At 42.7% G+C, this 26,740-nt stretch overlaps 1 protein-coding gene and 1 pseudogene across 1 annotated transcript in view; both read left to right on the top strand.

Moving 5' to 3' along the window:
* enpep (glutamyl aminopeptidase) overlaps positions 1-24,641 on the top strand; it is a 30,689-nt gene extending 6,048 nt beyond the window's left edge. The window contains exons 5-20 of the mRNA XM_085442006.1: positions 1,352-1,506; positions 3,656-3,769; positions 3,865-3,999; positions 4,856-4,921; positions 5,045-5,110; positions 8,184-8,344; positions 12,117-12,199; positions 13,340-13,476; positions 13,664-13,719; positions 13,820-13,970; positions 18,311-18,384; positions 21,460-21,564; positions 21,731-21,904; positions 22,191-22,331; positions 22,908-22,989; positions 23,148-24,641. Of these exons, the coding sequence (XP_085298132.1) occupies positions 1,352-1,506; positions 3,656-3,769; positions 3,865-3,999; positions 4,856-4,921; positions 5,045-5,110; positions 8,184-8,344; positions 12,117-12,199; positions 13,340-13,476; positions 13,664-13,719; positions 13,820-13,970; positions 18,311-18,384; positions 21,460-21,564; positions 21,731-21,904; positions 22,191-22,331; positions 22,908-22,989; positions 23,148-23,294 (1,847 nt within the window). The 3' untranslated portion in view covers positions 23,295-24,641. The remainder of the gene's footprint in view (positions 1-1,351; positions 1,507-3,655; positions 3,770-3,864; positions 4,000-4,855; positions 4,922-5,044; positions 5,111-8,183; positions 8,345-12,116; positions 12,200-13,339; positions 13,477-13,663; positions 13,720-13,819; positions 13,971-18,310; positions 18,385-21,459; positions 21,565-21,730; positions 21,905-22,190; positions 22,332-22,907; positions 22,990-23,147) is intronic.
* LOC146685347 (oxygen-dependent coproporphyrinogen-III oxidase, mitochondrial pseudogene) lies at positions 24,530-25,220 on the top strand (annotated as a pseudogene).
* The last annotated feature ends 1,520 nt before the right edge of the window (positions 25,221-26,740 follow it).

Below are 26,740 nucleotides of genomic sequence, written 5' to 3' on the forward strand. Positions count from 1 at the left end.
GTTTCTGTATACTACGTATACTACTATGTCTTTCCTAGTGTGATGGACCTCAGCTTCTATGGATCTTGTGCTCAGAGCTTGTTCCTGTGCTGCCATGATTAGTGCTTCTGTGCTGTCTTTCAGTCCAGCTTTGTCCAGCCACTGGTAGGATTTCTCGATGTCAGCCACTTCCTCTATTCGCCAGTGGTACATACCGTGCAGGGGCCTGTCCTTCCATGATGGTTCCTCTTCTTGCTCCTTTTTCTTGGGTTTCTGCTGCCTGAGATATCCACTGGGCATGTGGTCATTTGTGGCCATCTTTCTTATGTACTCGTTATTATCCCGCAGGGTACCTGAACACAGGCAGGGCGTAGGTATTGATAGCCCAGATCTACCGTTCAGTAAGCTATCACGCCCATGATCGGATTCCCTGCTGGGATAATAAGCTGGCCAAAGAAGGAGACGGAAGCTCCTGACCATGCATGGAGGGTTTCACCCCAAGTCCAGCACCCGAGGCTGTACTCAGGCAGCAGAAACCCAAATAAGAGGAGGAAGAGGAGGAACCATCATGGAAGGCAGATAGAGGAGGTGGCTGATATCCAGAAATCCTACCAGTGGCTGGACAAAGCTGGACTGAAAGACAGCACCGAGGCACTAATCATGGCAGCACAAGAACAAGCTCTGAGCACAGATCCTGCTGTGATAGGCTGGGGTTTATCACACCAGGCAAGACCCCAGGTGCAGGCTGTGTAACGATGCCCCAGAGACAATCCAGCACATCACAGCAGGGTGCAAGATGCTAGCAGGCAGGGCATACATGGAACGCCATAACCAAGTGGCCGGCATAGTGTACAGGAACATCTGTGCCGAGTATAACCTGGAAGTCCCGAGGTCAAAATGGGAGATGCCCCCAAGGGTGGTGGAGAATGACCGAGCTAAGATCCTGTGGGACTTCCAGATACAGACGGACAAAATGGTGGTGGCTAACCAACCGGACATAGTGGTGGTAGACAAACAGAAGAAGACGGCCGTAGTGATATACTTACTTTATACTTTATTGATCCCTGTGGGGAAATTCCTCTCTGCATTTAACCCATGCACTCAGTGAAGCAGTGGGCAGCCATTGGGTACCGCAGGGTAGCCGTTCAGTGGATTCAAACCCCCAACCTTCCGATCACAGGGCCACCACTCTACCTACTGAGCTATCCCTGCCCCTAGATAGATGTAGTGATGACAGAAACATCAGGAAAGAGGAACACGAGAAGCTGGAGAAGATATGGAAGGTGAAGGTAACAGTGGTCCCAGTGGTCATCGGAGGTAATCATGTATGTGTGTGTGTGGTGATTTGTACCTCTCTGCTGTTTGGATCCAGATAAGATAGCCATTCCTGACTTTGGTACTGGTGCCATGGAGAACTGGGGTCTTATCACCTACAGGGAAACCAACTTGCTTTATGATGAAAACCAGTCATCCTCTTACAACAAGCAGCGAGTTGCCAGTGTCATCGCACATGAACTGGTTCACCAGGTAATGTTTTGATATATTTTGATTAAACATTTTTCCTGAAAATGTTTTCTTCCACTTTGCTAAATTGCATACTTTATATTTTGTGCTTGAATGTAGTGACTAAAAGAAACATTTTAGAATGAATTACGTACCACTGAAATGCCAACTGTATGATACAATTCAGTTTAATTCAAGTCAGTTTTACTGAGCAAGAAATTAAGGAGAATGTGTGACTAGAATCTCACTCTTAGAAAAGAATGAAGGGGACCAGAGAAAACGACAGAGTCCAACATTAATTTGGGTCATAAACTAACATAGTGAAGCTCTGTAGGGCAAGCTCAGCCCGCTCAGCGGGGATTTCATCTTATGGTTAATAACAGAGCGGATCATGTGTCTTTTTCTTCTTCTATGGCAAACATTGTTTGAATTTTTAGACTGTTTTGATAGAGTTTGGGTGTTTTTGGTCGAGTTCTATAACATCAGTATTAAACATCACTAGTCATTCATCCTAATTTAAATTTTATGCAGCTAAGAGGAACAAGCATAAAACAGTAGCTCCATCACGGAGCCACTCTTGTTTGAACCAAGTTTTCTTGGATGAGAGAAAACTGGGAATACCAGTTTCTGTAAGCGTCGGGGTAGAGGTAGAGCAGCTCATCTGCTAATTGAAAGGTTGTTCAGACTGGCTGCTTCAATCTGATCCTTGGGCAAGATAAGGAACCCTAAGTTGCTTTCCGATGCATTCATCAGAACGGAAATGTTAAATATAAAGGATAGAAAAAAGTGTTTTTATGAATGGCTGAATGAGGCATGTAGTATAAAGAACTTAAGTAAAGTACAAAAGTGCCAGTCTGTTGACCATTTGTACTTGTTTACATTGATTGTGACTTGGTCTTTGGTTAGTTCAGGCCTCTACAGTATGTCACAATTCAGCAGTTGCAAGCGCAAAGACTCATTTGAGAATCCAGAGGTATAATTGAAAAATTCTTTATATGTTCTTCAACCTTTTGCATGATGTACATGATTCATTGCAACATATCAGATATTTGACAGGAATGGATGAGTTTTTCATTTAAAATTGCAGTTAAGTTGATGTTTACAAAACCCTCTTCTTACATGTTTTGAGCAATAAAGCTTTTACAGGGTAGTGCACTGCTGTGTTGGAATACTGAAGACAACTGTGCACTACTTTTTATTCACCGGTCTGCATTAGGTTTATATGGTGTTATTTTTGTGCCTCTATTCTGAGCACACGTTAAAAAAATGCAAGGGCAAATGTTGCATTTTGAGGAGAAAATTATTTTGAGTGAAGAAAAATTTAATTTGAGCGAACAAAATTCATTTCTGCGAACAAGAAATGTATTTCAGTGTTTGCTATCATCCATATACACACACAGTAACAGCCCCTCTCGCTCAGTTGTTGGCATTTGCTCTGTGTGCTCACAGACATCTGCAGACCTGCTCTCAGCATCTCTGCTCCCTGCGCGCTCAACTCTCTGTACACCGTTATAAGTGTGCCACAAAAACAACCAATCACAGACTTGGATGCAAAAATTCTGATTGGCTGTTACGGTCTCCAATCAACTCGCTAGCTACTGCATTCCTACTGCTACTGCAGTTAGTATGTTTAATTATTTTATTTTGAAATATATTATTTTTTAAGACCATTGTTGGTTTTAATCGAGTTTTGTGGAGATAAACACAGACGACACGAGATCTCTCAATTATCACTCCTGGTTTATTCACTATCACCACACAACTGAATACTTTGCGCTCCAAAACACAGCAACCATTTCCTGTCCACTGGGGAAGTGGAGCCCTCCAGTGGTCCACCACAGTTTAAACCAAACCACTCCACTGGATTTAGCTACAGCTGTAGCCGTAACAGCCAATCAGAATTTTTGCATCCTAGTCTGTGATTGGTTGGTTTTGTGGCACACTTATAACAATGTAGAGAGAGTTTACGGTGGCCCCGAGAGGCCAAACAAACTGCGACTTAAGAAAACACCAGCAATAAGAAAAACGCTGCAAAAGCACACAAAACACAGCAGAAATAGGAAAAAAGAAAATGGAAATTCGTTTTTCCTATTTCCGTATTTGTTTTGTGTGCTTTTGTAATTTCTTATTTTGTGTGGACTCTTGAAACTCATGTCAGTTGTATTTTTTTCAGTGGTTTGGAAATATTGTAACTATGGATTGGTGGGATGACCTGTGGCTCAATGAGGGCTTTGCCAGCTTCTTTGAGTACATCGGAGTGGAATTAGCAGAACCAACCTGGGGCATGGTGAGTTCTCCTTTAAAGGCACATTAAAGATCCACCGAGCTATTACTGCCAGTCACCTGGAAGTTCTCAGTACCTGTGTTGCTGTGGTCTTACAGCGAGACATCATGATCATCAGTGATGTGCTTCCTGTCATGGTGGATGACGCTCTGCTGTCCTCTCATCCGATCATTGTAGATGTGTCAACCCCAGCTGAAATCACCTCTGTGTTTGATGCCATCTCATACAGCAAGGTATGAGATCTCTCTGTAAGCACTCAGACAATAAAAGTTAACCATACTGTTACACTACATGCAAACAAGATCCAACATGTATCACTCGTGACTGTGTGTGACAGATTAAGCACTTAAGATGAACAGAATAAATACTGGATATTATATTTGAATGGGTGGATGTAGATTGCACTATAAAAGTCCTGTGAGTTGTCAACAATACATTAAAATTGCTCTATGGATATCAATTGTGAGATTATTTTATCATGTTATCCTATGCCTATAATCGAAATGCTTGAATTATTATACTGCTGTAAGCCACACCATACTTCTTATTATAGAGAGTATAATTAGTATGTAGCCGTAGTTCTAGTTTGCATTATGCTTCTGAATGACAAAAGAATGTGAAAATCATTAGACTCATTAGATAGGTTTTAATTAACCTATATTGCTTTACTGTGAATGAGTTACTGTTTCATGACATTTCATACTGCTGAGTTAAGAAGAGAATACTGTGTGCAGAGAGCACATTCCACAGGAGCTTCACCCCCTCGTTGGAAGCAGATAAACAGGGAGCCAAGGTCATAACTCAGGCTCACTGAGAGTTAGAGGGTATGTATCTTTAGGCTTTTACGACTAGGTGGGGGTCAACAGAGGCTATAAAGGTTTGAGTAACGCTCCACCCTTTTGAGATTTGCTGTCTCCCCATCCGGATGGTTTGTGCTCTTAAAGTGTTGAATTGTATGGAATAAAGGATTGTTGAGTGAGCATTTATACACCGAGTATTGTTCTTCCTTCAGCCCAAAGATCAAAAGAATTGGGAGGATTTAACACGGCCCATTTACCTTGTAATGAAAATTGTTCAACTTTTTTCCAGGGAGCATCTATTCTCAGGATGCTGGAGGACTGGATGGGCAGAGACGAGTTCAGAGATGGTTGTCGAGTAAGTCATAGACTCACAGCTCTTTTAGTATTTAAAAAATTGATGTTGCTCTTTTGATTAACATTAATTATAATTTCAAATCTCCCAGCAGCTGAGTAATCAAGTCTTTTTCTCATTCAACAGAAATATTTGAAAGACTTCTATTTCAAGAATGCCAAAACGAGCGACTTCTGGGCATCTCTTGCCAGTGTATGTTTGGACTTGCCCTTCAGTCTGTGCTAGTGTTAAGACTAAGAAAAATACACAATTGCTAAAAGAAAAAGGAAATATTTAGGGTTATTTTCTTAATCATATCAACACTTCAGGAAATTTCTTCAAGCAACTGAAATCCCTAAAAACATCGAGCTGCTAGACTGTTAAAACTGTTATGACCGGCTGTGTGCAGGCAGGAATAGGACCCAAGGTGCAGACACTCTGAGGCAAAACTTGAACTCAAAACAGCTTTAATGCTAAACTCAAATGTAAAATAACTGGACATATCAAAATAAACTTACACCGGAAGACTGACAGAACACACAGCTAGATAAACAGTAGATCACGACACGGACACAGAGAAACACAGGGCTTAAATACACAGAGGGAGCAATCAGGGAATGGGTAACAGGAGGGAAACACAGCTGCAGCAAATCAGGCCCAATGAGACAAGGGGAAGCGAAACCAGATACATTAACCTCAGGCAAGGACCTTCAAAATAAAACAGGATGGAGGGCTCGAAACAAACCAAACACAAGGAGCCAGAAACAAAAAAAGTTGCAAACACTGGAGCCTGGAAAGCAACAGAACAAAAACAGGCTCACGACAGGCGCAGGCGGCCAGGAAAAACAGTTCACCCAAAGTTCAGGGGGCCGGCCCGGAGGCTGACGGCACAATAGTCCAAACCCGGGCAGTTCAGGGGGGCGACCCGGAGGCTGATGGCCCAAGAGCCCAGAAAACAGTTCAGGGGCCGGGCAGGCGGGAGGCACCGGCGGCGACGGAGCAGGTCAGGAGGCTGGCCGGGCGGGGGGCACTGGCGGCGACTTAGTTCAGGGGGCCATCCATGACGGCAATGACGTCCAGTCATCGGCCTGGAAAGTGGCCGGACAGGACGTGCACGATGAGCAGGCCAGACAGGACGTGCAGGACGAGCAGGCTGGACAGGACGCGCAGGACCAGATGGCATGGAGACCTCAGGCACAGACGAAGCTAGACGGAGTGAGGCAGGACCAGGCGACGCAGAAGCTGAAGACACGGAGGCTGGACCAGACGAGGGTGAAGACTCGGAGGCTGGACCAGACGAGGGTGGCGCTGCCGGTGATGGCGTGGGAGCCATAAAGGGTGGTGCTGCTGGCGACGGCGTGGGAGCTGCAGAGGGTGACGCCGTAGAGGGTGGCGCCGCAGAGGGTGGTGCGAGGTCAGAAACAGGTGCAGGTACGGGTGGTGGAGCTAACTGGTTCCCGGTCATCCTCACCTTGGGAGCCGGGACAGGCACCGTCAACGGCTGGGCCGCTGCTGTCCCCACCCGAGGAGCTAGTACGAGTGCAGCGACAGGCAGAGCCTCAGCCGGCCTGGACACCGGAGCAGAGACCAGCTGGACCTCAGCCTCCCTCACCTGAAGCACTGAAACAGGTGCAGGGGAATGCTGGGCCCGAGCAGCAACACAACAGGGCGAAGGAGCAGGCTCAGCAAACACAGTCTTTTTTTTTTTTCTGCCTGTCCCGTTTGGTTCTTTTGCCATAAGAATTATTGTATAGAGGCGAAGAAAGATGCCCAACGGATTTACTTTACCAAATGGACCATCCCAGCCTTGCCGTAATGGTCTGTTTGATTCACCTTTTATTGTTTATTTTATTTATTTTTTATTTTCACTTGCTAGATGCGGGACAGACTTGAATGAGGAAAAGAAAAGGGAGAAAGGAAGAGGGGGAAAAACAGTGGAGAAGAGGGACGAGGATAAAGGGCAAAAAAACAAAAACCAACAAAATAAGCAGACAAAAAAAATACATATATCAATCACCTGAGCATGGACGCGCTTGTTTTTAAAAGGTTCCTTCATGTAATGATCTGCTAGAGGGTGTGGGGGGGCCACAGCCCCGTCCTCCAGGGCATGAAGCAGGTATGGAGGAGATCCAGACATCCAGAGGCCCCCAGAACACAAGAGACCATGGAAGACCAACAGAGGGGCACACAGACTCATCTAAAATGTTTGTTAGCGTCCTACCACCACCACGTCTAACAGTCTCAACAGTCTTTGATTTAACAGTTTTCACAGTCTCAGACTTTACGTGGCCAGGTTTAGAAAAAACAGACTTGGCAAAAGTGGGTTTTAGCTTATTTCCACCACGATGAACAGTATTAGGACTAAAAATCTCAGAGGAATGTATATTGTCATTACCGTGAGGAGCTAAACCAAAACTGGCCTCCCAATCCAAATCATCATCGAGAAAAGAGATCCCGAAGGTGTCTGAGGTGAGATTATAGTCCTTTCTGTTTATTGGCTCAGGAGTGTGGGAAATGTTGTCATGTCATTTTAGGGGCAGGGATAGCTCAGTAGGTAAAGTGGTCGCCCCATAATCGGAAGGTCGGCGGTTCGAATCCACTTAACGGCTACCCTGAGGTACCCCTGAGCAAGGTACCGTCCCTACACACTGCTCCCCGGGCGCCTGCTTAATGGGCTGCCCACTGCTTCACTGAGTGAATGGGTCAAATGCAGAGAAAAACAAGTAATTTCCCCATGGGGATCAATAAAGTATCCATTATTATTTCGACTCACCACCACAAGTTGCTCAGAATTGTCCATATGACGGCGGCGTGGGCGCCGCTTTCCTCGGGAGGAGCAACGCTGTGTCAAGTTTTCTGAATCTCTTGTTAACGTGATAATTCAAGAAGTAAGAGACACATGATTTTGAAACTGATAATGTTAGGTGCATCTACTAAAGATCACAAACGAGCTCAATTCTCATAGACCTCAACCTCAAGGTCAAGATCAAAGGTCAGGTTTTCTGAATGTCTCGTGAATGCAATAACTTGAGAATGACGTGACGTAGGATTTCAAAATTATGCCATACCTTCTACCAGCTGCATCTACCAGAAGGCTGAGGATTACCACTGGCGGCTGAGAGTAGTTTTAACCTGAGCCAAACTACCAGTATCCCAACCTCGGATATTTACTTAATACAAAGACATTAATATTGATTTATTACAAATATCTTAATCTAAGAGCATTAAAGTGAAAAGTATTTACATTTTCCTTAGCACATAGCTAATTTACCCTCTCTGCATCCAGGTGAGTGGGTTGCCGATTGCAGAAGTCATGGATACATGGACCAAACAGATGGGCTATCCTGTGCTGGACCTGTCTGTCTCTGATACGGATGCCAGACTGAGCCAAAAGCGTTTCCTCTTGGACCCCAAAGCTGATACTAGCCAGCCTCCTTCAGATCTTGGGTATGAGAAAGAAAAAAAATAACCATGACAGCGTCCTCGGGTCATTGACCCAGCATTTGTGTCTCAGTATTTGTCCTCGTTCTAGTTAGTATTTAGTTGCAGTTTGTTTAGTGGTTTTAGTTGAATTTTCTCTGCATTTATAAGTCTTATGTGTTTTGTGGCTCTTTGTGGATTTTATTCTTGAGAGTTTTAGTTTTTATTTTTAGTTTCTCGTGAAGGCTACTAAGGTAGTCATTAGCTTATGTGTATTTGTACCTCAGGTTTCCTCTTGCCCTCAGTGCTGTGTGCTCTACTGTGCCATGTTCTTTTCCAGTCATCCGACTGACTTTGTTACCGGCTCCAGCTCTGTCATTATTTGTATTTTGTGTTTCTGGGGCAGAAATTACACTGGACAGAAATGCAGAATTTGCAGCTTTAACAATCTTCTGATATTTTGATAAGCAGTCCACCAAATCAGTGGTCCTCAACCCCTGGCCCACGGACCGGTACCAGTCCGTGAGTCGTTTGGTACCAGGCCGCAAGAGTTGAGGCTCGGGTGTGATATTTAGGGTTTTCAGGATTTTTATCGTTAACTCGGTTTCCCTGGGTCTTTTCCCGTGTTGTAGTTGTGTGTCTTATTTTGAAAGAAATATTTACACGTTACCATAGCGACTAGAGAGCATAAAGTGGCAGAGAGGAGGATCTTACTCTCAATGTTGTTGGCGCATTTGATCGTATCATTTTATTTTGCTGTATTTATCCGCCACACCTGAAAGGCCGGTCCATGAAAATATTGTCTGACATTAAACCGTCTGTGGTGCAAAAAAGGTTGGGGACTGCTGCACTAAATATCACAGCCCTCTTCCAAACTTTCTGACCTGGCTGGTAGTGAGGTTCCTTGGTTCAGCATTGACCAGCTAGCTGCTTATTCTGCTCCACGGTGCCCAGCAAGGTGGCCTGAGCAGATTTCCAGAGCTCGCGACACCAGCATAAGTGGTGCTGAACAGATGGGACAGTGCACTCACCCTTAACAGAAGGTAACAAAGGCAACTGATACCCCAGTGACGACTCAAGAGATGAGAGGCCAGTGTCAGAGGATGTCAGGGATATGTGCGGGAACTATATCAAGGCCAGTTGGTGCTCCAGGTGGACAGGTTGGAATAGACATCACACCGGAGGGCCAGCTCACTCTTAGTTAGGTCCAGTTGTCAGGATCTGTGGGGCGCAGATTGTGTTTAGCAAAACAGGACCCAAATGCACATGTAGAGATGGGATCTTAACAAAAGGCGAATTGTTTATTAATGCTGATTAATAACTGTTCAAAATACAAACAAAAAGCAAAAGGGAATTACTGTAAGACTGACATTTGCAAAAAACAAGAGTAGGAAAACACTATAGGAACTAGAACAATAGAACCTGGGAAAGACACGAAGGGAGGTCAGCTGACGTTCCGGTGAGAGACAAAAAGGAACTCACACAATGGTCATGTCCAAATTCATAGGCTGCATCCTCCTGAGGACCCGGCCTTCGCGGTCTACGTGGGCCGGGTCCTCAGAAGGTCGGGTAGGCTGGAAGTAAATGACTGGGGAAATTGGACGGTCTAGCCTTCAGATTAGCGTCACCGCTGTCTCGGTGGAGTTTAATAAACTCGGCCGTCTGCTCCGTGCTATCTAAAATATAACAGGACACTGGCGTAAATCCTCGACCGTCTCACACTTCTGTTTAATCAGTTTTCTGCTTGACGTTTATTCAGCTGTGTGAAAATCCCGGAGGAACCCACCCGGGGGATTAATAAAGTTTTGTTTTATCTAATCTAATCTAATAACTTTAATCTCACCCAAACCGATTTACTCACGAACAAATAAAACACTGAAAAAAGGTTTAGGTTGTCTAAGTGACTTATATATCACGTTTAACCTGAGTAGCGAAACTCCGCGGTGATCTGAAAATGATGTGCCGGGAGTTGTGCCGTTCTCGGCGGCTTCAGTGACCCTCGAGCTCCCGGCTAGCTGTCGAGCTGGTGGGTAGCAGACGTCTCCGAAAACATCGAAGCACTTTGGCAAATATGCGATATCTTGATAAACCGAGCAGATATTTGATGTTTACACAGCTACTTTCTCACCTGAAAATATGTTAAAAGTTTATTTTGTGACCCAGAAAGATTAGTAAGAGTAATTTTAAAACTTAGTAGCTACCGCCATTGTTGGAAACTGGAGTTTGGCTGGTCCGCGCTATGAATTCTGGGATATGGTAGGCCATGAAGGACCCACCCGACCCATCCTTCAAAGGGAAAAGGAGGACGCATTTGTCGGCTGTATTCGGAGGAGTCTACGAATTTGGACAGCCTTCGGCGCGTTGCTGTGACGTAATCGGTCTACAAATGCGGCCTCAGGAGGATGCAGCCCATGAACTTGGACACGACCATTAACTACACAGACAGGTGATGAGCAGACTGGAGACAGCAGGGGAACACAGCTGGAACGAATTAGATACAACGAGACAGGAGAAGCAAAACTAAACACAAAGCACATGAGACAAAGACTATCAAAATAAGACAGGAAACACAATAAACACAGAAAGATACCCAGACTCAAAACACAAAGCTGACACTGGAAGCGAATACCACGACCCAGAGACAGACAGCATGAGAGACACAGAGCGCGAAGGGAACCAAACATGGGGACGCTGTACACAGAACATAGAGACAAAACTCTGACAGACTGGACATAACAACAAGACTAAGTAAGAAAAATACTAAAACAAAGAGAAAGCTAAAGCTCAAGAGAAGCGTATTAAAGAAAGCTAAAATATCTAAAGTTGTCTGAATTACCCTAGAGATACATAAAATAAATACAAGTCATAATCACACAGTAACTAAACTATACCAATAGAGACTAGGAAACATAAAGTTTAAAACATTAAAGGGATAACAAAGTTTAAAAAAAAAGGGTTATAGACCCAGAACAGTGATACCACTCTGCCTGGCTTTTGGTCTAAGGATGGATACCAGAATGGAATTGGAGTCTTTGATCCAAAACAATTATCCACAGGAATTGTTTGAAGGCATTAGTATAACTGTGTTGTCTGCTGAGGGACGAAGGCAGGCGATGAAGTCCAGAGTCTGTTAGAAGAAGTCAGAGAAGTCCCGAAGAAAGGGAGGCGACTGCCTTGTTTTGGGCACAAACTTGACAGGTGGACAAATATTCCCTGACATCTTTTACCAAAGTTCCCCCCCCAAAGTTTTACCAAATATTGAAGAAATGAGTTGATGTGGTTTATACCTGGGTGAAAAGTGAAAGACCCGTTGACCTGTACAATTCAAGAAAACCCCTTTTGATTTGTCGACATTAATGACCGCATGCTACAGCATAATCGCTCTAATAGGATATTATGGTCGACAGTATCGAACGCTGCACTGAGGTCTAGCAGGACAAGCACAGAGATGAGTCCACTGTCAGAGGCCATAAGAAGATCATTTGTAACCTTCACTAAAGCTGTTTCTGTGCTGTGCTGAGCTCTGAAACTTTTAAGATCAACCATTCTGCTGCAGACGATCTGTTTATTGTTTTACAACTGCTTCAAGAATGTTTGAGATAAAAGGAAGCTTGGAGATCTTGGAGAGACAAAATTAGAGACTTTCTTGTGACTTATTGGAGCATTTAGCAGTAAAGGAGAGTATTTGTTGTTCTTGATGAAAAAGACTAAACAAGGACATGTTAGTTAAGTCACAGAATAGGTAAAAAGTAAAAAAAATGTATGTGAATTGATCACTATAAATGTGTTTTTGTTCCAGGTACAAGTGGACAATTCCAGTCCAATGGCATTCTCTTCAAAGTGACAAAAACATGTCGCTTATGTTTAACAAAAACACAGCAGGTATTTCAGCTTAAATTTTTTGTGGTCATCTACAAAACATTTATTATAATGAAAAGCAAATCCACAACCAGCAGGCAGGACAGTGATATAAATGTTTTGCACTAAAAGCAAAGTTGAGATGCTGCAATTGATAGTACATAGTTTAGTTTTTATCTGGTATCTTCTTACATAGAGAAACATCTATGTTAAGTGCAACCAGTTGGATGGTAATAACTGTCCATCCATCCATCCATCCTCTACCACTTATCCAGGTTTGGGTTGTAGGGAGAGCAGTCAAAGCAGGGAAACCACCTCCTCTAGTTCATCCAAGAGGACACGGGTCATTACCAAGCTTGCCAACAAATAATCTCTCCAACGAGTCCTGCGTCTGCCCTGGGGCCTCCTGCCAGTAGAACAAGCCCAAAATACCTCATCTTGGACCTCCAAGATGAGGTATTTTGGGCTTGTCCTACAAGGATGCCTCCGCCTGTCTACGAGGCATCCTTGTCAGATACCCGAACAACCTCAACTGGCGCCTTTTAATATGGAGAAGAAGAAACTGTACTCCCAACCCCTCTTAAATAGCTGAGCTGCTCATTATATTCCTAATGGAGAGCTCAGTATATATACCCAGAGTTCATGACTCATGCATTAAGAGAATTAATTGGGCAATCCAGGATCAGTACTGAAAAATCAGGCAGGCCATTCCTCCCGGTCACAAGCCTCCAGGTGAGTGTTGAAGTGCCCAGCACAACAGTGGAGTCCACAGGTGGAACACTGTTCACCATTCTACCCAGTGATTCCAATAATGCTGAGTACTCTGAACTGTTATTTGGTGCACAGTTACGACAGTAGGGACCCATTCCCTGATCTGATGGCACAGGGAGGCAACCCTTTTATCCACTGGGTAAAACACTGAACATGCAGTTATTGAACCAAGAGGATACAAGTAAATTCATCCCAGTCTGCCACCTCCCACTGAGGTTCCAGAGCTTGAGCTGTGCTTTGAGGCGAGCCCAAATATATCTAGTTAGTATCGCTCAACCAGGGGATTTATCCCCACCAGAGAAGTGACAAGTAACAATTAACTTTAAACATCAAACTTTCAAACAGTACTGCTCATAATATTTCCTTCACTGTTCTTATAATGACTACTTTCAGAGCAAACCATCACCGGTTACTCACCATTAGCGGATGGGCTGCTAAAGGTTAACGATGATCATATTGGATTCTACAGAGTCAACCATGATGACCGCATGTGGACTGCTATTAGTCAACAGCTTCAAACCAACCATTTGGTATACCTTTCAGACCCCACTTGAACATAATAATATCTATTCTACACTCAACCAATCATATTGTAGATTTTATCTGGGTTGCTAAACTCTTATTATGGAGGAGTTAGAAAATGAAGAGGCAGAGCCAAACCATACCACAGTATTCATAGGCCTCACTGTTACTCTTTCTGAATCTCTTGTCCCCCAGGAGTTTGATGCAGCTGATCGCACAAGCTATATTGATGATGTTTTTGCTCTTGCAAGGTTGGATATCATCAAAACACTCAAAGAAATCTGCATAAACAAATCATTGATGTCTAATTGGAAATACAGAATACTAATCTTTTTTCTTTTAACTGTTTAGAGCGGACATTATAGATTACGGTCACGCCTTCAACCTCACTAAGTACCTGACAAGTGAGACGGAGTATATAGTCTGGGACCGTGTGGATGCCTCCATTGCCTATGTCCGGAACATGTTGTCTAGCAATGCTCTACTCTATCCAAAGTTTCAGGTAATCACAATGTTAACGCTTCTGTCTTTCTATGTATGATTCACATTTAAGCGCTCAGTTATTTAAAAGCAAATAATCATTGTAAGCAGAAACACAAATCACAAACAAAACAAGGCCACAGTATATAAACCTGTCAGTTTATTATTGCTGTTATTAATAAATAATATTAATACGTCTCAACTCATTTCCAACTTTTAATCCCACTATCTGCATAGTTTTTATAGCTGCAATTTAGATGATATTCTTGTGCTTTGGGTACGACATTGAGTTTCCATCTGCAATGAAATGTGCAAGTTTCACATGCTTCGTTGATATTATTACCATTATATACACCAGGTGAGATAGTTTTAATCTCTCTTCTACATTATAATATCAACCTGTAGCATTTAGAAAAATGTCCCCAGGAAATAATGCTCATAACAGTGAGATAGGTAGAAATACTTATTAACTTATATATGCCATATATACAAAGTGTGTGTCTCCTTGGGTGTTCTGTGTTGGACTTTACCTTCCACATCTTCTCCAGTGGTTGCTACAGCACTTGGAAGCTCTCGGCATTTGTCAGTGTTCAAATGCTTCTTTCTGATACTGGTGTTAGCTGGGATTGCCACATCTGTCACGGCCTAAAGCAGATACCTCCTAATTTGGGCAGGAAAATTTGTTTTGCATTGAAAAGGTGGAGGTGGGAGAAGAATTTAGTTAACAAGCTCTGACGAGCTTCTCACTGGGCTTGGAAGGAATAAAAAGAAGTTGGAAGGAAGGAAAAGGTTTTGTTAATAATGTAGATCATCCAATTAGGTATGTATTTAGTGGGTTACATGTGTCTAAGGATATAAATTCTGACACCCCCCCCCCCCCAAAAAAAAAAAAACATTTAAAAATTGGATACATTAGTAACAAAGCTGAAGGTGATAAATCTGCAATATTAGATATGGTATGGTGAAAACTGTTAATGTTAATAGTATCATGAGTGTAAGAAGAAAAGATTAAGGCAGGATATCCTGTGCCTTACCCCCATCAGGGTAAAAGTTTACTTAAGTTTAAACTCAAGTATAGAAAAGAAACTAATATGCGCTTAACTATAAAAGTAAGGATGCTAAAGGGTGTTGGATGATAATGAATAGGAACATCTTCACAACTGATTGCCTGTGATGGAATAACGGTAGAGGAGTTTCATGGTTATAAACATCTAAAGCCGTATGGTACAGATTTGTTTGATTTTAATACAAATTTACTTAAATATTTAATTTCAAGACTTTTTCTGAGGAAGAGGTTAAAACCCAGATCAAGTATCTGAAGAATAATAATCAGAATCAGAATCAGAATACTTTATTGATCCCTGGGGGAAATTATTTTTTGTTACAGTGCTCCATTTTAAACCAACATTAAGACAAGACAGACAATACACTAACTAAGAATAGTACAATATATACATATATATACATACATACATACATAAGTCACTCATAAATAAATAGTATAATATGAGTGCAAGTCCTGCAGAGCTGATTTCATTGGTTACCAAATTATTTAACTTGGTAGTGATGAAAAGGTTTATACCAACAAATCAGACGGTATGAACTGTGGAACCCAGTTATAGTTGTTCAGATCAAGTCATCTTACCAGTATTGCTGTATGGCTCAGTGGTATGAGGTCATGAAGAAATGTCTCTCTTTTTTAAGCTTTTCATGTTGCATTTATCAACACACTACTTAAGTTAAACAGAAATGTATTCGTTTTTGGTTTTTCTTATGTTTCGTTTTCTAGAGAATCGATATGATAAAAGTGGATAGCAACCCTAATATCTGATTACACTGTATTTTCTCTTTTACAGGGACATATCACTAAGGTTAGGAATTGATAAGAATTTAGTGATTCCGATTCCATTAGAAATGACACTTATCGATTGGGTTCCCTGTTGATTCCCTTATCAATTCTAATTGGGTTTGTCAGCACCATCTCTAAGTAGCATATCAAAGACATTGCATGCTGAGTGCTCAAATGTTTGTAAATGTCAGATGATGTGATCAGTGTTTGGGTCATTACTCAATTGAAAGTAAAGTAAAAAAGTTCTTACACATATCACATGGAACACTTTTCTTAAAAGTAATGCAGTACGTTACTTAATGGCACCCAGAAGAAAGACATTTGTTATAATACTAGTTAAGTTACTTTCATGGGGCGATCGTGGCTCAAGAGTTGGGAGTTCGCCTTGCATTAACTCAGCCAGTTAATGCAAGAGAAGTCTAGCTGCTCATTAAAGCTTTCTGGTTTGATCAGAAAATAAAACATTGGTCCAAACACCTGAAAGTCCCAAAAATGCATTGTGAATTCTGTCTCGAGTCTATGGGTGTATCCGTGTATTTCTTCCTTCCCTTATAACTGCCCTTCAACTCATCCATGTCACCTAAAAGGTAAACCTGTTTCTCCATCACAGCTCTGATGATTCAGTAAGGACATCTCCTGGTTTCATCCTCATGTTTCCCTCTCACCACATATCCAAACCGACATCATGACCAGCAGCTTTACAGCTGTGGCTCCAGCAAACATCAGCTGATACTAGAAATTAATATTAAATCAATTCTAACAACAGCTGATCAAGCTTAAACGTGCTGCTGTTGTTTAACGCGACATCCGCTGGTTTCCTCTTTCTGGCGCAAAGTGGGCGATAAACAAACAAGAGAGAAAAGCCGATCAGCTGATCATTGATCAGTTTCATGATTGAAGTAGCAACAGGAGAGGGAGGGGAGAGGATGAGAAAAGAAGAGGCAGCTCTGCAGCGTAACGACAGAATAAATCCACCTTTGTGTCTTTTTCCATCCTAGACAAACTGCGTCCCTTCTCAGCTCAACACGAAACGCGTAATATTTTCTCTGAATGAGGGACCATTCCGTCTTTTTACAGGACGGTTGGCAACTCTACTAACTAACCTTATGAATAAAATAAAGTTCACTATCAGTAACATCATAGCACCACCCAGCTGTATAGAAACTCCGTCATGCTAGCTAGTAGCAGTACGAGTTATTGTAACTGACGGTAAAAAGTCAGCACAACGAAAATAAACTCCACCTAAAGTTGGTTTATATCTGACCCAGAGAGACTGCAGCTCATAACTTCTTACCTGAAGTTCAGTTCACACTCGGACCTGCAGCCGCCTCGGGTCTCTCCTCTTCCTGCCTCCCCTTTCCCTCATCCACCTGCTGGCCTCCACCACTTGCTAATGTTACTGAATCTGTGGAAGCTCAGCCATAGCCACCACCAAACAATTGAGTTATTTTACACACCAGCCAGCATCTGGCCAATCCACCACCTTTCATTGTTCATGCTGTTACAAAAAAAAAAAATCATCGGCCCATAAAAACGGAAAATCACCATCAGCCCACCGAGCAAATGCCCGGTATGCCCGATGGCCAGTCCAGCTAGTGCTGAGGAAGGTCTCCCTGCAGAATTGCTTTTCCCTGCGTCGGGAGCAGCGCTGGGCTGTTCAAATCACGGACAAACAGGATCCCACATTCTTGATTTTTAGTTCACAAACACTTGTTGTAATGACTAACTACTCCTGACATTTTGGAGATGTTTGCTCTTTATACAGTAAAGTTACAGCGGGATACAAATAACATCAGGCTGATCCTGCCACGATTTGTTCCCCCTGTCTAAATCACAGACAAACAGGATCCCACAGCTGTTTATGTTTTTGAACACATTTTGTACAGAGAGGCATTTTTTGAAAAATGTATTGACAGCAATGTTGAATATTATTACACAGGAAAAAACAACTACACATAAAATAATCGCACCGTGACGCCTCTGCCTTTGTAAATGGAGGGACAGTAACTGCCTGTGTGTATGTAAGCGTGTAAAACTTGCAGATAGTCAGATTAACAGTATTTTGTCTATCTGCCATTCTGTCGAACATTTTTGTTGTAAAACAAAGGGGGCCTAGCAAAAAAAGTTTGGGAACCACTGCACTAGCTCATGTACCTGAAGCTGAAAGCATTGGCAATACATAATATACAAGCCAATCCCCCATAACAAGTCTTGTCTAAACGAGTTGTTGATGTGTACAAGAATTATTGACTTTCATGTCTGTAACAAATGCAGAAACTCTGTTCTTGTCTTAAATACTGTATTTTCATTAATGTTTAAAATGTTCCAGTTTTCTCAGCAAAATATGAAGAAATGAGGGGTGGCTCTAGACTAGAGTCCAAATATGTAAAAATTCAGTAATCACTGATTCAGAAGAAACTACATTTCTATATTGCAATGTGACATTTCTGCACTGCTACACACATATGGTTTTCCTGTGACAGTTAACAAAAATGTTTGGTTCTTTTCTCCAGCAACTGTTTCGTGACCATGTTAAAGCAATCGCGACACAGCTTGGATGGGAGGATGAAGGAACACAGACAGAGAGGTACAACATTAATAGTTCTGTCAAACAGTATTAGCCCCTTCCTCAATCTTTTTCTTTTTTTGCATTTTTCTTACACTTAAATATTTTAGATCGTTAATTAAACTTTAATGTTTAACAATGTAGGTAAATATGCACTGAATACCAGGTAAATACAACATGATGAATGTGAAAAGGCTATACAAACCCACCAGGCCCTGTGTGAAAAAGTAAGCCCCCAAAACCTAATAACCAGTGTTACGACCCTCCCACACTCACGGTCTGCTGTTTGACTGGCATGGGAGGATCGTCAGCTAATGCAGGTCACCTGTGTCTTGCACAGTTTTGGGAAGGTTACTTTTAAAATGTATTCCACTACAGATTACAGAGTAAATGCCCCAAAATGTATTTTGTAACGTAACTATTGCTGTGTGATTTATTACTATAAATGTAGACCTTAAAATACTTTGCAATGTCCTTGCCAGAAGATTAGAAAAAAAATCACTCATTCATAATTAATTCTGACCAGACAGGTTTAATCAAGGGTAGACACTCAGCAAATAATAAATGTAAACTAATAGATTATTGCTCTATCACCAAATTACACTGAACAAAAATATAAACGCAACACCTTTGTTACTGCTCCCATTCCCCATGCAACACGTTCTCACTCCCAAAGCGTAACATTTTACGCTAGGTGACAAATCGTCACCATATTACGTTTTTGGCTACCCACCACGTTCCTGAATGACGACCTCGGAAAAAAGAGGAAATATGAGAACTGTCTGGACTGAATCTACACATGTTTGCTCTTTTTCTTCAAATCGCTTAGAAACACGCTATTTAACATCATTAAAGTCCTGGTTAAGGTCAGGAATAAGGTTATGGTCAGGGCTAGGGATAAGGTTAGGTTTAGGGCTGGAATACAGGGCTGGAATGTCTACTACCGCGGGAGCGTCATTGCACTGGATTCCAGCAATAACCCGCCGCGTACCATAAGAACGCCGAAGGTCTCCTTTCGCGTTCCTCAGGAACGCCGCGGGACGTGACAAAACGTCGGCATGTTACGCCTCGGGAGTGAGAACGCTCTGCCCCATGGGATGGACGTAGAGACCTAAAATTCATTCCAGATACACAATATAACCATCCCTCCCAAACAGTGGTCACAAATCAGTCCAAATGTGTGGTAGTGGGCACATCTGCTATATTGAGATAATCCATCCCACCTCACAGGTGTGCCACATCAGGATGCTGATCTGACATCATGAGTAGTGCACAGGTGTACCTCAGACTGCCCACAACAAAAGGCCACCCTGGAATGTGCAGTTTTTTGCGGTATTGGGGGTCTGGGGACCCAGAACCGGTCAGTATCTGGTGTGACCACCATTTGCCTCATGCAGTGCAACACATCGTCGCATGGAGTCTATCAGATTGTCAATTGTGGCCTGTGGAATGTTGGTCCACTCCACTTCAATGGCTGTGCGAGGTTGTTGGATATTCGTGGGAACTGGTACACGCTGTCGTATACGCCGGTCAAGCACATCCCGAACATGCTCAATGGGTGACATGTCCGGTGAGTATGCTGGCCATGCAAGAACTGGGACATTCTCAGCTGCCATCTGCCCTGAACAATGTGAACCATGATTCATCCGTGAAGCGCACACCTCTCCAACGTGCCAGACGCCATCGAATGTGAGCATTTGCCCACACAAGTCTGTTACGGCGACGAGCTGGAGTCAGGTCAAGACCCCGATGAGGACGACGGGCATGCAGTTGAGCCTCCCTGAGACGGTTTCTGACAGTTTGTGCAGAAATTGTTTGGTTGTGCAAACCAATTGTTCCAGCAGCTGTCTGGGTGGCTGGTCTCAGACGATCTTGGAGGTGAACCTGCTGGATGTGGAGGTCCTGGGCTGGTGTGGTTACACGAGGTCTGCGGTTGTGAGCCCCATGGTCCCGATCCTGACCGTTTCCGGTTCTTTCTGGGACAGCTGCCCCGGGCGGACACAAGAAAGGCCCGGATGTGGGGGCGCAGCGCGCCGAATAGCCACGGGAGCCCGGACACCATCCGCTGAAGACGGACGGCTACGGTCTCCCGGTATTCGCCTCTAGGCAGCGTCGCCCATTCCTCACAGTGGTATTCCACCGTGTAGACCAAGTCTTCCTGGAGGTCCGCGGAGGGGTTGTGAGCTGCTGGGTCCAGTTCGGGGTCGCGTTCTTCTGTCATGATTCGTTGTGTGGCAGGCAGGAGAAGGACCCAAGATGCAGACTCACAGACACGGGGATAAACTTAAAGATCACAGTTTTAATGCTGGCTTAAAGGTGAAACACAAAACATTGTAAAAATCAAAACACAATGGTGGTCTAAGAACTGCCAGGTTTCTATCACTGCTTCTTCTCCAATAGGTTGCTATATGTTTCAGAATGAATTAAACCAAGCTTATTAGAGGGGCCTTGGCTGGACCTAGAACATGTATTTTGTGGAAAATTAAAAATCTCTAATGTGACTTCATCAGCTCCAGTGTTTAGCGTCATAACTGCTTTAAAAACCTCAACATAAACACTTCTCTGACAGTCAAAAAGACATCGATATTGAAATTACCTGCCACTTAAAAAACATAACTCCCTTCATGCTCACTCCTCTTCTGTAGTGGTAGATAGATTCTGAAGTACTGCGAACACAACTTACGGACACGCCCTCTTTAAGCCTTGAGTATAAACCCTATAAACGATACGGTTGACCCTAAAGAGTCTGTTTTGAAAATATTAGGAGTAAAAAGTAAAAACGTGTCAGAAAAAGAAATACTCAAGTACAGATATCTGAAAATTCTACTTAAGTACAGTAACAAAGTATTGTTACTTTGTTACTTCCCACCTATGCTAATAACATATGCATAATGCTGTCCATAAAAGTAATGAAAAGTGAGGTATTGCACAAGTGGTGCTGTATTGGTTTTGAAAATTGACAGTGCAAATAAGTAACTAAGTCCTTGGCGAGTTGTGTTCAGACATTTACAGAAGTGTTCAGGCACAGATGAGTCTTATCTCATGTTGGAACAGGGTCAGGGTTCTGAGGCTATTCAATGATGTTATATTTTGCAGGTTACTAAGGGAGACAGTGCTTGGCATCGCTTGTCAGATGGGAGATCAGGATGCTCTGAACGAAGCTTCTCGGATTTTTGACCAGTGGATCAGTGGAAGTCTTAGGCAAGTTCTCCAGTGTTCTAACTAACAGACAGAAAATATATTATTCAAAAGTTATATATTTTCTATTCTCATTATTATTTTAACACAGCAATTATTGGTTGACACCAATGAACAGGATGGTTGGTGTCAATTTAACTTCAATTCTATTTCTGGTTTTGATCTACAGCAGCGTAGCAGTCAACCTGAGATTGCTGGTATATCAATACGGTATGAAGAATTCAGGCAGTGAAGAAAAGTGGAACATAATGTTCCAGAGGTATAAAGAGACGTCTTTGGCCCAAGAGAAGGACAAGCTGCTGTATGGACTGGCATCTGTGGAAAATGTGGAGCTTCTTTATAGGTAATAACACTGTCTAATTTATTTTGACCGGTTCACTTATCATGTCTTCTACAGTTTCATTACGTGATATTTAGCTAACCCATATTTCATTAGGTCTGTGCCTGTAATTCAGACTCACTGAAAATATGTTTCTGTAGACTGCTGTCCTAAGTGAACTATAAGAATTAATAACAGTGCAAGTAATTTTCTGGTTTTGGCACAGGCTTTTTTGCCTTTAAACTTAGGCTTAAGCAACTAAGATAAACGTTCCCCTTTTTGAGGAAGAATACATTTTCTTGTCTAACAGGCTCCTGGAGGCTACAAAAGATGAGAGCGTAGTGAGGAGTCAGGATTTGTTTACTTTGGTCCAATACGTATCCTATAACCCACTTGGCCAAAGCATGGCCTGGGAGTGGAGTACACTCAACTGGGACTATCTGGTAAACCGGTCAGTACAATAAGCCAGCACACAAAGTAGGCACGCATACCATGATCATAACTTTGGATGGTAGATTCATTTGTTTATTTATGTTTGACCACGTTGAAACAGTAGGGCTGGTAAATGGTCAGACTGGTCTAGTTCTATTGTTCTGTTATAACATTAAGAGAGTTAAGTGTGTTTTGAATTAAATACTAATTAGTAGGGGTTAAAACAGGAACCTTCTTGCTGTGAAGCAACAGTGTTAATCACTACACCACCATGTCACCACTTTGAGTATATGTTCCACCAGATGAGGGAAACTGCATGTCTTTCTTTTTAATCACAGGGATTCATCCCAAAGGTTTAAACTGTCAGTGCAGAGTTCCTCTGTAAAGTCCTAAGGTATCTGAGGGAGAATGCTTGGTAGAAATAATCTGAATTTTGTTGTGTTCTAGCAGGTCATCTAATGCAGACTTAATTCATTTTATCAGGACTTGTCCACTTCCCAAAAATGAAAGCACCAGTCACACAGGCACAACTGGAAAGACAAGAGAATTTCTTTAAACTCACTCCTGGAAATTATATATTACACTGTTTTACCAGGTACACCATCGATGACAGGAACCTTGGTCGCCTACTCAATAGAATTACCACCAGATTCAACACAGAGCTCCAGTTATGGAAGGTTAGCCTGAGCTTTTATGTAACTTTCTCTTTGCCCTTATACAAACAAGGCTGTGATTTTTTAATTGTAGCTAATAGATTTTATTTACTGACAATTTCAGGTTGACACCTTGTGTTTAGAGTTATTGTACATTTTTATGCCTTTTTATGGTTTTTTAGATGGAGCATTTCTTCAACCTAACTCCAAATGCTGGTGCTGGTGAGATGCCCAGGAAGCAGGCACTTGAGACAGTGAGGAACAATATCGAATGGATTAGGAGGAATGAAAATGAGATCAAGGAGTGGCTGGACAGTAACATTGCCTGATGGAAAACATCACAGGCGTACATTCATACTGTTGCTGTAAAGAACTAGAGCACCCACAACACTTTGTTGAAACTGGCACTTTGTAATGACACAATTCGGTGATTTGTCTTTGTTTTTAGCAGGGACCTACTAATCCGAGGGTTCTTCTGATTTTCATCAGTAAAAACAACATGACGGTCTAAAAAAACACCCAAATTCTGAGGTTCTGGCACTTGCTACCAGGATATACCAGCGTATTGTATACACACTAAATTAACTTGGAAAAGAAATTGGAATCAATTTGCTTTCAGCAATTGACAAATATGATATTTCAATATGTAAATGAACATGCTCCCATATGAAACTGGCTTCTATCACTGTGAATATGCATTATTCTTTCCTAATAAACCCACACACATTCTAAAATTTCGTTGAACCACCTTTAACTTTGATGGTGGCCTTTTAATAAACATATGCAATGTTTCACACACATGTATTACCATTGCCAAGAAGATTAAAATCCACTGGCTTATCTCCATCCAAGAGGAGAATAAAGGACTTAACATAAAGAGTTTATATGGTGAAAGTAATACAGAGTGCTATATCAGAGTATTTCTTTATGTGTATATCTGTAAATAGTTAATCGTGTATAATTCTCATCGAACATAAATGAGTATAACAGCAGCTGTTAAGAAGATTTGGGGTTCTTTCTCTAGTTTCACACAAATGACTAAAGAGCAGCATCATCACTTTGGAGTTCACAGGTAGAAATTTCAGTGAAAAGCACCAGAGGATTAACCACTGCCCAATTTTTGTGGACGTACAAATTGGAATGATAATTTTTGGCTATTTCTTTGCTCATTTTTGCTGTGTTAGATTATAGGATCAAAGAAGTTGGAGGACTTTGTACCGAGACAGTGCTTCCCCTTTTGGACTTTATCAGGCATGGGATGGAAATCAGTGCATCTGTGTCCTGGGTGTATCTGTTCTCTTTTCTCTCATTCAGCTCAAGATTGGTATCAGAAATCAGCTCTAGTTTAGAATAGGTTAGTTAGATTAGGATGAAATTCATAACTGATTATTACCATTTGATAAAGCGTTGCCTTACCCTTGCAAAATTGCTAAAAAAAAAAAGCCCTGCATTCAAAAATCTAAATTGAAGACATTCCCCTTTTGACTCTTTATGAAACAGTAAACAAGTTAGCATCATAGAGGAAGCAAAACTGTGTAAACTGTCACATTGATTAACGTATGAGATGAATAAATGCTTTTTAGTGGACGATTGTCAGTCGGCTTTTATAAAAGGAAGAAATGTACACAACCTTGATATGCTTGATTATCATCAACTAATAAAGACAGAAAGCTTAGTGTTGTTTTTGGACTTTTTAAAGGCGTCTGACATGGTTAAACATCCTTTTTTTGCTTAAAGCCTTATGTCACCTGGGTTTGGGGGTAAACTTTTGTAATGTCTTTCAATTCCACAAAACCCTGAAGGCCTGTGACAAGCACCACCCACAGTACTAGCCCGACTTTAATAAATGGTTTGATAGGTACTTCTACATCCGCCACAGAGGAGAGAGCCGTGGTATAGGAGGAATCTTCTCTGACAACCTGGACTCCCCAAATCAGGAGGTGTTCAGCTTCGTCAAGCGCTGCACCCTCACTGTGGTGCCCTGCTATCTGCCCTTTGTGTACAAACATCTCAATGACTCTTTTACTGATGAGGAGAGGGACTGGCAGCAGGTTCGACAAGGTCGGTATGTGGAGTTTAACCTGGTGTAAGACAGGGGAGTGAAGTTTGGCCTGGCCACGTCCGGCTCAAGAATTGAGAGCATCCTCATGTACCTCCCACTCCCTGCAAAGTGGGAGTACATGCACGAGCCTGCCAAAGGCACCCGGAAGGTTGAGATGCTGGACGCATTATGAAACCCCAAAGACTGGGTGTGACCAGAGCACCCCCAGGTTTGGACGTCAGTATGGGCAAAAACGTCTATTTTATAAAGCTGGCCTGATCGACCAGCTCGGTAACATTTAATACTGCTTTTATAACATGGAGCTGCACTGTAGTGTCTGAAGACCTTTTTCTATTTTAGGGCAGGCTGTAGCTCAGGCAGTAGAGCAGGTCATCTAATGATCGGAACATTGGTGGTTCGATTCCTGGCTTCCCCTAGTCTGCATACATCCTTGGGCAAGATACTAACCCCAAATTGCTCTCCGATGCATCCATCGGAGTATGAATGTGTGTGTACTAAGAAAATGTTGGTCTGAATGGGTGAATGCACAAGTTGTGTAAAGCGCTTTGAGCGCTCAGAAGAGTAGAAAAGCGCTATATAAGAACCAATCCATTGCCATTTAATGTGATTGTTAAAAAGTCCTCCCATGCGCTACCTGCATGGGAGGATGCAGGTTCCCTGCGCACGGGGCGATGCAGGTTCCCTGGGGGAATCAATAGCCACTCAGAGTGCGCACCCGTCCTCTCATTGCTGTGGCAATTAACAGTGTAGTCGGAGAGTAACGCTGCTGCAGGCAAGTTATGGACTTGGATTGAATCGGACTAAGGTGCACCCTTTAGAACATACAGCAACACGCTGGCATGCCCTCAACCACCAGTATGGACAGCCGCATCAACTGGCACTCAAGTGCTACCTGTTATGTCAGGAGATACCAAGACCTTCAGAATGTTTGCGCTATGATGATGATTTGAGGTCCAGCTTCCGTCGATATATTCATCCTCAAACCATTCCCATTCCTACACTGACTGACTTCTCACACCGGCTTATATATAATAAGCTGCAGGTGCAAGTCGACACGGCACGGTCCAGCTCAAAGAAAGCAGTATTTCTGAGAGGAGAAGAGGAAGTTCACTGGTAAGACAACCACAATACTGTTGAACACTGAGTCCCAAGAATCTGGTGCCCCTCCAACAGTGGCAGCAGCCAAACACAATGGGAAGAAGTATTGTCCTAATTGCAACAGCGTTGACCACTCTTTAAACAGCTGCTCAAATTTCAGACAGCTACACAAAGCACAAAGACAGCACTGGATCAAGAGTAACAACCGGTGCTGGTGCTGTGGGAGGCCCCACCAGGCTGCAGAATGCGGTCTAAAGATGCGCTGTAAGACATGCAACCAACGACATCTCCTTGTCCTCCACAAACTCACTGACAGGTCCGCTAAAAATGTGCAAGCCTCCGAGGCCTCTTCTGCAACAACAGACTCAGGTACTGCGCGAGTGGGCGAGAAAGTGTTGTACATTGACACACCACTAGGAGGATGTAAAGTCCTATTGAAAATCAGCAAAGTTTTACTGAGGAATGGCGATCTAGTCCTAGAGTCTTACGCTGTCTTGGATGATGGGTCTGAGCAGACCATCCTTCTTAGCACCGCTGCGCAGCAGTTAGGGTTAAAGGGGCAACCCAAAGAATTACCACTGAGAACCGTGAGACAAGACCTCCATGTTCTCCAAG

The sequence above is a fragment of the Copadichromis virginalis genome, linkage group LG19 (assembly GCF_057382275.1).
Source record: "Copadichromis virginalis isolate Kocher_CV1m ecotype Utaka linkage group LG19, C_Virginalis_male_GT1.1, whole genome shotgun sequence".
NCBI classification, from domain to species: Eukaryota; Metazoa; Chordata; class Actinopteri; order Cichliformes; family Cichlidae; genus Copadichromis; species Copadichromis virginalis.